Below are 11,248 nucleotides of genomic sequence, written 5' to 3'. Positions count from 1 at the left end.
TGTAAAACAGGCTATTCGGAAAATCTCTGCCTTCTACTCAGCTTTTCTGTGAACCTACAATAGCTCCAAAATTTTCAGCATAAAATCTTAACAAAAAAGGCAAAGTTTTGGCCGGGCGTGATGGTGCAGGCCTTTTTTCCCAGCACTTGGGAGGCAGAGGCAGGCAGGTTGCTGTGAGTTCAAGGCCAGCCTGGTCTACAAAGCAAGTCCAGGACAGCCAAGGCTACATGGGGTGGGGGGGGGCAAAGTTTCAGAAGTGAAATTGTAATTACTGTTACATAACAATCTAGCCCCAAATTTGGTGTCTCAAAACCAAAAAATAGGACAATTGTCCTATTACTTGCTTGAAGCCCTGTAAGTCAATGATTTGGGCCAAGCTTAGTTAATAGTTCTTTACCGGATTTTACCTGTAGTCATTCCTGTGGCTGTGACCCCTTTGGGAGTAAATGGTCCTTTCACAGGGGTCACCTAAGACCATCGGAAAACACAGATACTTACATTACAGCTCATAACAGTAGCAAAATTCCAGTTATGAAGTAGCAACATAATTTATGATTCATCACCACAACATGAAGAACTGTATCAAAGGGTGGCAGCAGGAGGCAGGTGGAGAACCACTGCTCTAGTGGCACAACTCCCGTTGGATTGTCACCCTAAAATGGCTTCTTTTGCATATCAAAGTGTAGTGACAGTGCATGATCCTCTGGCTGCTGACTACATTTCTTCACATGGCAGAAGGAAAATCCCAACAGCAGTGAAGCTATGACAGTTCTCTAGACCCAGACGTGGCCGCCAACTTCACCATATTCTGTTGCTCAAGGGAAGTCTGAAGGCCATTCTAGATGCAATGGGGAGGCCTGCAGAAACTGTGTGGCTTCTTTTGCAGAGGGGAAACCTACCACTAATAGATGCCAGCGTCAGTTTGGATGTGTTATTCAGACCCTGTGGTCTTTTGTTTTGCCTAAATATTTCCTCCAAACTTAGTTATTCAAAGCTCCTTGGTTATCCCCATTATCCCCCCCCCCTCTCTCACACACACACACACACACACACACACACACATACACACACCTCTTACAAAGGACAAAACTTTGAAAGCATTTTTTTAAAAATTGAGTTTTGAAAACTCTGAAGGAGCAAACTATTTTGAAAAAGAAAATACAGGGGGCTGGAGAGATGATCCAGTGTTAAGACAGCTGGTTGCAGCGGGCGTGGTGGTGCACGCCTTTAATCCCAGCACATGGCAGCTCACAACGCCATCCTGTAACCTCAGTCTGAAGGGATCCATTGCCTTCTTCTGGCCTCTGTGGGCATCAGGCACACATGTGGGGTACAGACATACATGCAGACAGAAACTCATACACAAAATAAATAAATAATAATTTAAAAAAATTTTTTTAAGCTAGGCATGGTGGTTCATGCTTGTAGTGACTGGGAGTCAAGGCAGTAAGATTACCACAAGTTCAAAGCCAACCTAGGCTGCAGAGGTAATTCCAGACCAGCCTAGGCTATACAAAAAACAAGCAGAGGGCTGGGGAGACAGCTCGGTGGTTAACTGTATATACTATTTTTCCAGAGCACTCATGTTCAAGTTTCAGCCCTCCAGCTCAAGGGGATCCAACACCCTTTTCTAGCCTCAGAGCACAGTGCAGTTATGTGGGCATGTACACATATGCACACAGACACACATTCAAAATACTGATGAAATGTTTTAGTTTGCTTTGTTTTGTTGTTTTTTTGAGACAGGGGTTCTCTGTGTAGCCTTGGCTGTCCTGAACTCACTTTGTAGACCAGGCTGGCCTCAAACTCACAGAGATCTGCCTGCCTCTGCCTCCCATGTACTCGGATTAAAAGCAGGCGTCACCACACCTGGCCTGATGAAATATTTTAAAATGCAATTTAAAGTTATTTTTAATATACTTAGGAACTTGAGCTTGATTAACGGGAATAATGGAGAACTACTTCCAGTTCTGACTTAAAATAGACAAAGATTTTTTTGTTCTTACCACATCACTCGCTAGTGTGTAATTAAATTCCTGGTTTTTTTTTTTTTAAGTTTTAATATATAGTCCTTAAAATTTGTTACTGTAGCATTAATTTCCTAGGTAAATTATTTGATTGATATTCTGTTCAAGTAGACATCTATGATCCTTTTAGAATTATTTGAAAAACTGAGTGAGTCGATTTTGAATTGGTTGTTTATACTTCTGTCTTATTTACCAATACACAGCAATTTTCTTTGAGCTGGGTTAGTTTGTAGTTCTTGTGACTGCTACTTTATTCTGCTTTCTATTTTGAAAGAGTTCTTAGCCTTTGTTCATTAATCATAGGAAGCAGGTGTGCAACATGCCTGGCCATTAAGCTGGAGGTCTAAATTTAGTCCTGCTACAGTCATTGGTTGGAAAAAAGTTACAGCAGTGTGTTTCATGTGCTAAGCAGATACTGCAACATTAGAAGGAACTCCCAAGCAATAAGTAAGTGGTTTATGTTATGTCTGTGTTCATATATTTACTTACATATACTTAGGGAACATTTTTATTTCACAGATGAACAACTGTTACGACTGTTAGTTCATATGCTATATAAAAAACTATGCTGTTTAGTTAATCATTTCAGAAGATGATTGAGATGAAAATACTTTTCTGCATATTTGTCTGTTTTAATTTGTAAAGGCATATAATCTGTTTATTCTATATGGATGACTTCTATTTCTCTTTTTCTTCAGAGCTCATATAAACCTAGTCACAAAAAAATGGCATCGTGGTTATATGAATGTCTTTGTGAAGCTGAGCTTGCACAGTATTATCCTCATTTTACTGCTCTTGGCCTTCAGAAAATAGATGACTTAGCCAAGGTTACAATGGAGGACTACTCCAGTTTAGGAGTCCACGACATGAACGACCGCAAACGGCTTTTCCAACTTATCAAAATCATTAAGATTATGCAGGAAGAAGATAAAGCTGTCAGTAGCCCAGAGCATCCTCTTCAGGCAAGCAGCCTATACACCAAGCCTCAGAAAGTCAGATCAGGCCCCCGGAGACAACTGCATTTTGATTCTCCTGCTGACAGCAAAGACAGGATGGCCAGCAGCGCAGTGTGCAGCTCATCAGACTTCTCTGCAGATGAGCAGAGGTCCACTCACCTGAAAGTGCTGGAACACATGCTACCAGATGACTCCCAGTGCCAGACAGGAGTGAGAACCTGGGGTGCCTCAGCTGCTGATGCTTACGTGCCAACAGAAACTAACACTGCACTCTCCCCATCTAGTTACTTTTCTCCAAAACTAGGAAATTGTGATATGCCCATTATTCAAAGAGTCTCGCATGCTTCAGGGTATAACTATGGAATCCCTCATTCTTGTGGCAGGTAATAATTTATTTTTACATTTTTTGGGAGCAGTGGGGGAAGACAGCGTAAAGCAGACAGATCTCTCCTTCATAACCAAAGGAGTGTAAATACTCTTAATTCTTAGTAAATGACTATAACATATGAATGACGGTTAGCATGTTTTACATTAATAATCGCAATAAGTACATAGAAGCAGATTAATGAGAAACTAGAATGTTTCAGATGGCAAACAGCTGATGTACATTGTTCCTGTACATCAAACAGACAGCTGCTACTTCCCAGGGTCTGCTGTAGTCCTCTAGCAGACCCGTTATATTACTTACTAGAGTAACATGATACACCCGCTGTAGTCACAGGCGCAAATAAGTTAACCTGCCTTCTACAATGGGGGAAATCACGTAGTTCACAGGATATTTTTTAAGGCGTTCAAATTCATACTAGCCGGATGACTTGCAGCCTACGGCCAAAGAGCAAGTAGTTAAACTGGGTAGCTCTTTGAGTAGTTAGGCCACCTGTACACATTGAAACAGGATCCTGATTTTGACTGCATTTTTTAAAAAATCCAACCCTAAAAAAACAGATGAACTTTGGTGATTACAAATTGTAAGGACTTTTGATAGCAATTAGAGGTCATGAGTTAGAATAACAGTAAGCTGGTTTCACCCAGTGCTTCAAGATAGAATTTTAAATAACATCCCTGAGAGGTGAAATACTCAGCAATTCCCAATGCTAATAATGATATAATAAAAAATGTGTTCTTTTAAAATGTATTACTTGTTATTATGAAAATCATATATTTGAGTTGTGGGAAAATAAAATTCTTTTTTTTTTCTTTTGAGACAGGGTTTCTCTGTGTAGCCTTGACTGTCCTGAAACTCAATTTGTAGACCAGGCTGGCCTTGAACTCACAGAGTTCCGCCTGCCTCTGCCTCCTGAGTTCTGGGATAGGTGAAAGTACCTATAGTAATTTGAAATGTATTGTTCTAGCAGAGCACGGATGATTTAGTACTATTTTTCTTCTTTTAATCATAGATTGTAAATATGGAAGGTAAAGGAACAAATTTTTTTTTTTACTATTTTAGTTTTTTATTGAACAACACATAAAAATATTTATAAGAATACTAATTTTCCAGCCAGGTCTACAAAGCAAGTCCAGGACAGCCAAGGCTACACAAAGAAACCCTATCTCAAAAAAACAGAAAGACAACAAACAAACAAAAAAAAACACTACTTTTCACTGCTCCATCTAAGTCATGGTGACAATGACTTAGGATGTGTATTTTAACTTAAATATTGCCATTGCATTTATTTTACAAATATTAAGTAATTGCTGTGAAGTCTTATTCTAGATATGAAGATAAGTAAGATACATGGAGGCTCGTAGAGGTTAGGGGCAAGGTAAGGGATGATGGACAAACAACCATTTGTGCCAGGTGTGATGGGACAGCAAACCTAGATCTCAGGCCAGAGGCTGATAAGCTCAAGCTAGCCTTGCCCACAGGAGAGACCCTATCTCAGACAGACAAACAAACCAGAAAGTACCCACTAGGAAAAGAGCACTTTCCTCTTTGCCTTTTGAATTTAAGAGTCCAAGCCACAGGCCTTTTGTCTATGTGACTCATCCTGGAGTCCCTGCACAACCCTAACAATGACTAGCTGGACGTAGCACATGTGTAATCCTGCACTGTGGAAAAACCTTGACTCAAAGCCTAACCAATAAAAATAAGAAGGACTAAGCATTTTCTGTCCTCGGTGATTCCTACGATTAGGGTATTAATGCCAAACACTTAAAGATTTTTGACGCCAAGCCCTTGTTAAAATAGTGGTTTAGAGTAAATCATAAAACAAAAATATAAATAAATAAATTTTATAAAGGAACAGATAATAATATAAAACCAAAAGGTAAACTTGGTTCCAAAATAATGGGTTAAAGTATTCTCTTTTTCTTGTGAAAAGTTAAGTTCATATGCAAAAGAACAGCAAATCCCCATGTGCTCATCATCAAATCCCATGCCCCAAATGATGCATTAGCCTCATAACTTAATTGAAACAGTACAACATCCTTTAAAATGTCTTCAAATCTGGTGGCGCACACCTGTAATCCCAGCACTCAGGAGGCAGAGGCAGGCGGATCTCTCTGAGTTCGAGGCCAGCCTGGTCTACAAAGAGAGTTCCAGGACAGCCAGAGCTACACAGAGAAACCATGTCTCAAAAAAACAAAAAACAAGCAAAACAAACAAAAAAACCCAAAGACAATACTCATGCACTATGAATAGTAAAAATTTTGTTGGTTTGTTTTAAAACTGTTTAGACCCTGGCTTATCATTATTATTTTTTTTCCAGCCAGTTGGAAAGCTTATTTGAAACAATTATATTACTATATAACTTTGTTTTGGATTTTTATAAAATCTATTAAGGTTTTTATAAGGGACTGTCAAATAAATTTTAAAGTTGTAAGAAGGGGACAATTTATTGCTAATATTCCAAAACAATTTTTTACATAGACAAAATCCTATTTAAAAAAAGCCTGCTTTCAAAAATCTTATTTTCAGAAGGAAAATGGATCTTATTTTTTTATAACCTAGCTTTAGAGATGTTTCTATATAAGTGATTGACTCTTAGATACACATATCACATGAGACTCAGCAAATAAACCTTGTGAATTTTGTATCCCTAACCTCAGATGCAGTGAAAGAAAGAATGCATTGAATAGGAGATTGAGTTAGTAGTGGACAGAACCAGTTATAAAATTGTTCTGAGGAGAAATACATGGTTATTTTCTAACAAGTGAATAAATTCATATTAGGGCAGGGCAAAAAAGAAGGAAGCGGGGCTGGAGAGGTAGGTCTGTTGATAAAATGCTTGCCTTGAAAGCGTAGGGATGAGTTCAGTCCCCAGCATACATGAAGAAGCTAGTGTGGTGGTACATGCTTGTAATCTCAGCACTGAGAAAGTAGAGCCGGGTGGGCCCCTGATGCTTGCCTAATCCCAGTGAAAAAGTCTATCTCAGAAAACGAGAAGCCACACCCAAGGTGGTCTCTCCTGGCCTCCACATATGTCCATGCACAAGAACAGAAAGAAAAGCAAACAAGACTCAGGGAGGGGCTGAGTATAACTGTGAGGAATAGGAGGTAAGGTACGTTGAAACCCACCACCTAATTTAGGACACTTAGCAAAAGGGTGGGGAGGGGGATGTAGGGTTTGGGGATGCAATTCAGTTGGTGGAGTGCACAAAACCTTGGGTCTACTGCCCAGCACCGGATAAACTGGGTCTGCTGGCATATGCGTGTGCTGTGACCCCAGCCTAGTGTACAAGAGACTCAGTCTCAAAACACACACACACACACACACAGAGAGAGAGAGAGAGGGGGGGGGGAGAATTTAGATTAATGCTCAAGAAAAATGTTCAAGAGTGCAAAAATTGGGTTGAAATGGAACAAGAGGTATGGATTTGGGTTTTGGAATGGCCTTGGAGTCTTTAGTAGCAGAATATGGACAAATTTTGATGAATATTGAACTGACTTTGACCATTTAAGTAATCGAATCCTTTTATTAAAAATTAAAGTCTAGGGCTGGAGAGATGGCTCAGTGGTTAAGAGCACTACTTTCTCTTCCAGAGGTCCCGAGTTCAATTCCCAGCAACCACATGGTAGCTCATACCATCTATAACATGATCTGATGCCTCTTCTGCAGATAAAACACTCATATACAATAAATAAATAAATCTTTTTTTTTTAATTAAAGTCTAGAGCCAGGCGGTGGTGGCGCGCACCTTTAATCCCAGCACTTGGGAGGCAGAGGCAGGCAGATCTCCGAGTTCGAGGCCAGGCTGGTCTACAAAGAGAGTTCCAGGACAGCCAGAGCTGTTACACAGAGAGACCCTATCTCAAAACACACACACACACACACACACACACACACACACACACACACACAAAATTAAAAGTCTATTTGCAAACATTTATCAGACAGATCACCTCAGAGAATCCTTGGACTGAAATGGAGAAAATCAGAGTTTGTGTTCGAAAACGGCCTTTAGGTGTAAGGGAAGTGCGTCGTGGAGAAGTTAACATTGTTACTGTAGAAGATAAAGAAACTCTACTTGTACATGAGAAAAAAGAAGCAGTTGACCTCACACAATATATTCTTCAGGTGGGATCTTTCACTTACTGTGTTTCAATCTAATGTTATCAAGTGTGTTGGTTTTCTGCTTTATGTTTAACGAGTTTTAAATCTAGCCTGTGGTTCAGGTGGTGGTTTTTTAGTATGTTTGTTTGTTTAGAGATAGGATCTCACCATGGCTAGCACTCAAAGAGATGCAGCTGCCTCTGCATCCTGAGTGCTGTGACTCACAGCATGTGCCACGGTGCCCAGCTCTTGGTGTTTGTTCTGAGTTATTGATAGACAGCTTGGGCTTCATTTTTTAAAGATGTAGCATCTTTAGTATGGTGTACACAGTTGGGAATCCATAGTTCCTGCATTATGCAGTGACTCTCCCATATACTCATCAGCATGTTTATGTGAATTTAACTATACACAGCAAATCAAGAGTGCACACGTGGGAGTAAGAAGTTTAAATAGGGGCTGGAGAGATGGCTCAGCGCTTAAAGAGCACTGACTGCTCTTCCAGAGGTCCTGAGTTCAATTCCCAGCAACCGCATGGTGGGTCACAACCATCTAGAATGTGATCTGATGCCCTCCTCTGGCTTGCAGATGAACATGCAGGCAGAGCACTGTATATGTAATAAACAAATAAATATTTTTTTAAAAGTTTAAATAAGTAGTTATTGGCCAATTGTGAGAGCAATGCTCACATGCTTGGTCACCTTTTATCCCCTGCAACATGCGGTGTGAACCCTTTGTTTTGATAACAAAAATCCTTTTTAATTTGTTTAACTTTTTGGTTTCTTTTTGGTTTTGTTGGTGGTGGTTGTTGTTTTCAAGATAGGGTTTCTCTGTGTAGCTCTGGCTGTCCTGGAACTCTGTAAACCAGGTTGGCCTTGAACTCAGAGATTTGCCTGCCTCTGCCTCTACCTCTGAGTCCTGAATGCTGGGATTAAAGGTATGCACCACCACTGCCCTGGTGCTTTTTTATTTCTTTTTGTTGTTTGTTTTTTGAAGCAGACTATCACTGTGTAGCCCAAGCTGGCCTTAACTCACAAAGATCTTTCAGCCTCTCTCTCTCCAGCGCTGGAATTAAAGATGGGTACCAACAAAGCTCTTGTTTGTTTTGTAAACAAAATCTCACAGTGTGGAGCTGGTTGTCCTAGAATTTGCTAGGCACGCCGTGCTAGATTGAATTTACAGTTGCCTCTGCCTCTGTCTCCTGAGTACTGGGATTACTGGCATGTGCTTTCCATGCACAGCAGGCAATGACAGCTTATCATTCATTCTTCTGGGTGTGAGTTTTGTTGCAGCAGGGTATGACTCTGTAGCCCAAGATGGCTTGGAACTTTTTCTATACCCCAAGCTGGCCTTGAACTCATGACTTTTCTGATTGAGCATCCTAAGTGCGGTTACAAGCATATACCAGATTATGAGTCTTTTATGTAGTTATGGATAATGTATTTTTATGTCATTAGGGATATGTTTTTATATTTAACATATAAGGACTTAATAAAGTACTGCTCAGACACATAAAAAATTTCAGTCTATGAAAAAAGTTTGAAGCCGGGCATAGTGGCGAATGCCTTAAATCCCAGCACTCGAGAGGCGGAGGCAGGCGGATCGCTGTGAGTTCGAGACCATCCTGGTCTACAAAGTGAGTCCTGGACAGCCAAGGCTACACAGAGAAACCCTGTCTCGAAAAAAAAAAAAAGAAAAAAAAAAAAAGAAAAAAAAAGAAAGAAAAAATTTGGTGTTGAACTTATTCCAGACTAGCAGGTACCCATGCACCAGTTCTCATAAAGAAGCAACAAACTCCACAAATGAGAGAAAGTCATATAATCCATAGTATGTTGAGATTTTTGGAATCTTTGGGGCTGAGGAGATGGTTGCAGAAGCAGGAGGAGCCAAGTTCAGCCCCCAACACCACATAAAAAGCTGCGCATTGTGCAGATAGCTGTGACCCAGCACTGGGCGAGAGAGATAAGAGACAAGCTTTCTAGCCAGTCTAGCCAATTGCTGAGCCTCAGGTCAAAGATCCTGTTTCAAAAAATGAGATTCAGAGTGATAAAGATACCCAGCATCTGCCTTCACATGTGTACACATAGGTACATACATGTGTACATACATGCAAGGATTTTGGAACCCTGAGTTTCTGTTATTCTGATTGTGCCTTAAAAGAATCTGCCTTCATAAATATTCATATTGGACATTCATTCTTTCTCTTGTTCTCTTACAAAATCCAGTGACTAGTAACAAGAAAAATGTGGTGATTAATGGGCTGTGCTAGCAGTTCACCTTAGTCAGCTGCGATATTATTCTATCTCAGTAAATCCTTTCACACTGAAGTCAAACTTACATTGTTCTTCCAAAAATTGAGTTTCACAGTGGCATTTAGAGTAATCCAATAGTCCTCCTATGGGCAATAAATTACTAGGGCACTGTACAGCCAACCCAGTCATTTTAACAGCTCCATCGATTGTTGATCAATACACAATCTATTAGGTTTCAGTGGAAGATACTTACTTTGAAGATAGTCTAAATGACCAATTAGTAGTAAGGCTAGTTAGTTTCGTGGGTACTATAGCCCTGGTGATAGCTCTGTCCAATCACCATCTGTCCAAGGCTTCCTTAATGACGCTTTAGTCACAGTAATTCCCTGCAGAGGCACCATATTATCTTTTGTGTTTTTCCATTATCCCCAAACACAATAACCTTACTCCTTTGTCATTGCCATTGATCAATAGTTATTGAATACCCATAGATTCTGTGGCATTTTCTGTTGAACTTTGGACCTCTGCTCTCATAGGTCAGAGTCCTTACCTGACAACGCTATGATATAAAAATAGTGGAAGGACTTACCTTCTCTTTGCCCCTCCTTAAAAAGCCTGTATCGAACTTGATGCTAAAGGAAAGTGATCCTGGTTCTTTAGGTTTAATTTTAAAACTTGCTCAGGGAGTAAAACAGAGAATTCGTATACATAATTAAATACCCTATCTTTTTTTATTTTCTCTTTTTGGTTTTTCATGACAGTTTCTCTGTGTAGCCTTGGCTGTTCTGGACTTGCTTTGTAGACCAGTTTGTCCTCAAACTCACAGAGATCTGCCTGCCTCTGCCTCCCAAAGGACCCAGGTTCAATTCCCAGCACCCACATGGCAGCTTACAACTGTCTGTGACTCCAAGATCGGACACTCTCACACATACATGCAGGCAAAACACCAATGCACACAAAATAAAAATAGAGAAAGAAAGAAAGAAATGTGTTTAGCTTTTTTCCATGTGCTAATAGAACAGTGGTGGTGAAAATGCAAATGTGTTTCTATAAAAATCAAGTTTATTTTTCAGCATGTTTTTTATTTTGATGAAGTCTTTGGTGAGGCATGCAGCAATCAAGATGTATACCTGAAGACTGCTCACCCTCTCATTCAGCATATTTTCAACGGGTGAGACAAACTGGTTGCTTCTCTTACTTTAATTTCTATACTCCATGAGCTGTGTTTCTTTATTAATACATGGATGCTATCTTAGTTCTTTTGAATTAAATATGAATTGTGTTGTAACCTAATAAACTTAATTAGACTTCTCTAGATTCATAGGATATACCAAACATTGAGAAATTTGCAACAAAATTTCTTCGTACACTGGAGATACTGTTTCTCTGTTTCCTGGGAAAGTAAAAGCTCTCAATAGTTTAATTTTGTCAGTATCTTCAGAATAAAAGATGTAAGTGGTTATATTTAACTTGACCTTTGGACTATCAAAGCACTTGGGAGACTGAGGTGAGAAAATAGACAC

The 11,248-nt window shown here is 39.8% G+C and overlaps 1 protein-coding gene across 2 annotated transcripts in view; it reads left to right on the top strand.

Annotated features, from left to right (window-relative positions):
• The first annotated feature begins 2,330 nt into the window (after positions 1 to 2,330).
• KIF24 (kinesin family member 24) overlaps positions 2,331 to 11,248 on the top strand; it is a 36,573-nt gene continuing 27,655 nt past the window's right edge. For both annotated transcript variants that reach the window (XM_084775499.1, XM_084775500.1), the window contains exons 1-4: positions 2,331 to 2,474; positions 2,726 to 3,366; positions 7,317 to 7,500; positions 10,799 to 10,896. In XM_084775499.1, coding sequence (XP_084631625.1) covers positions 2,753 to 3,366; positions 7,317 to 7,500; positions 10,799 to 10,896 — 896 coding nt within the window. In that variant the 5' untranslated portion in view covers positions 2,331 to 2,474; positions 2,726 to 2,752. The remainder of the gene's footprint in view (positions 2,475 to 2,725; positions 3,367 to 7,316; positions 7,501 to 10,798; positions 10,897 to 11,248) is intronic.

This window comes from Acomys minous (genome assembly GCF_964271855.1).
Source record: "Acomys minous genome assembly, chromosome: 1".
NCBI classification, from domain to species: Eukaryota; Metazoa; Chordata; class Mammalia; order Rodentia; family Muridae; genus Acomys; species Acomys minous.
Note: the sequence above shows the minus strand (reverse complement) of the source record. Positions and strands in the feature narration are given on the sequence as shown.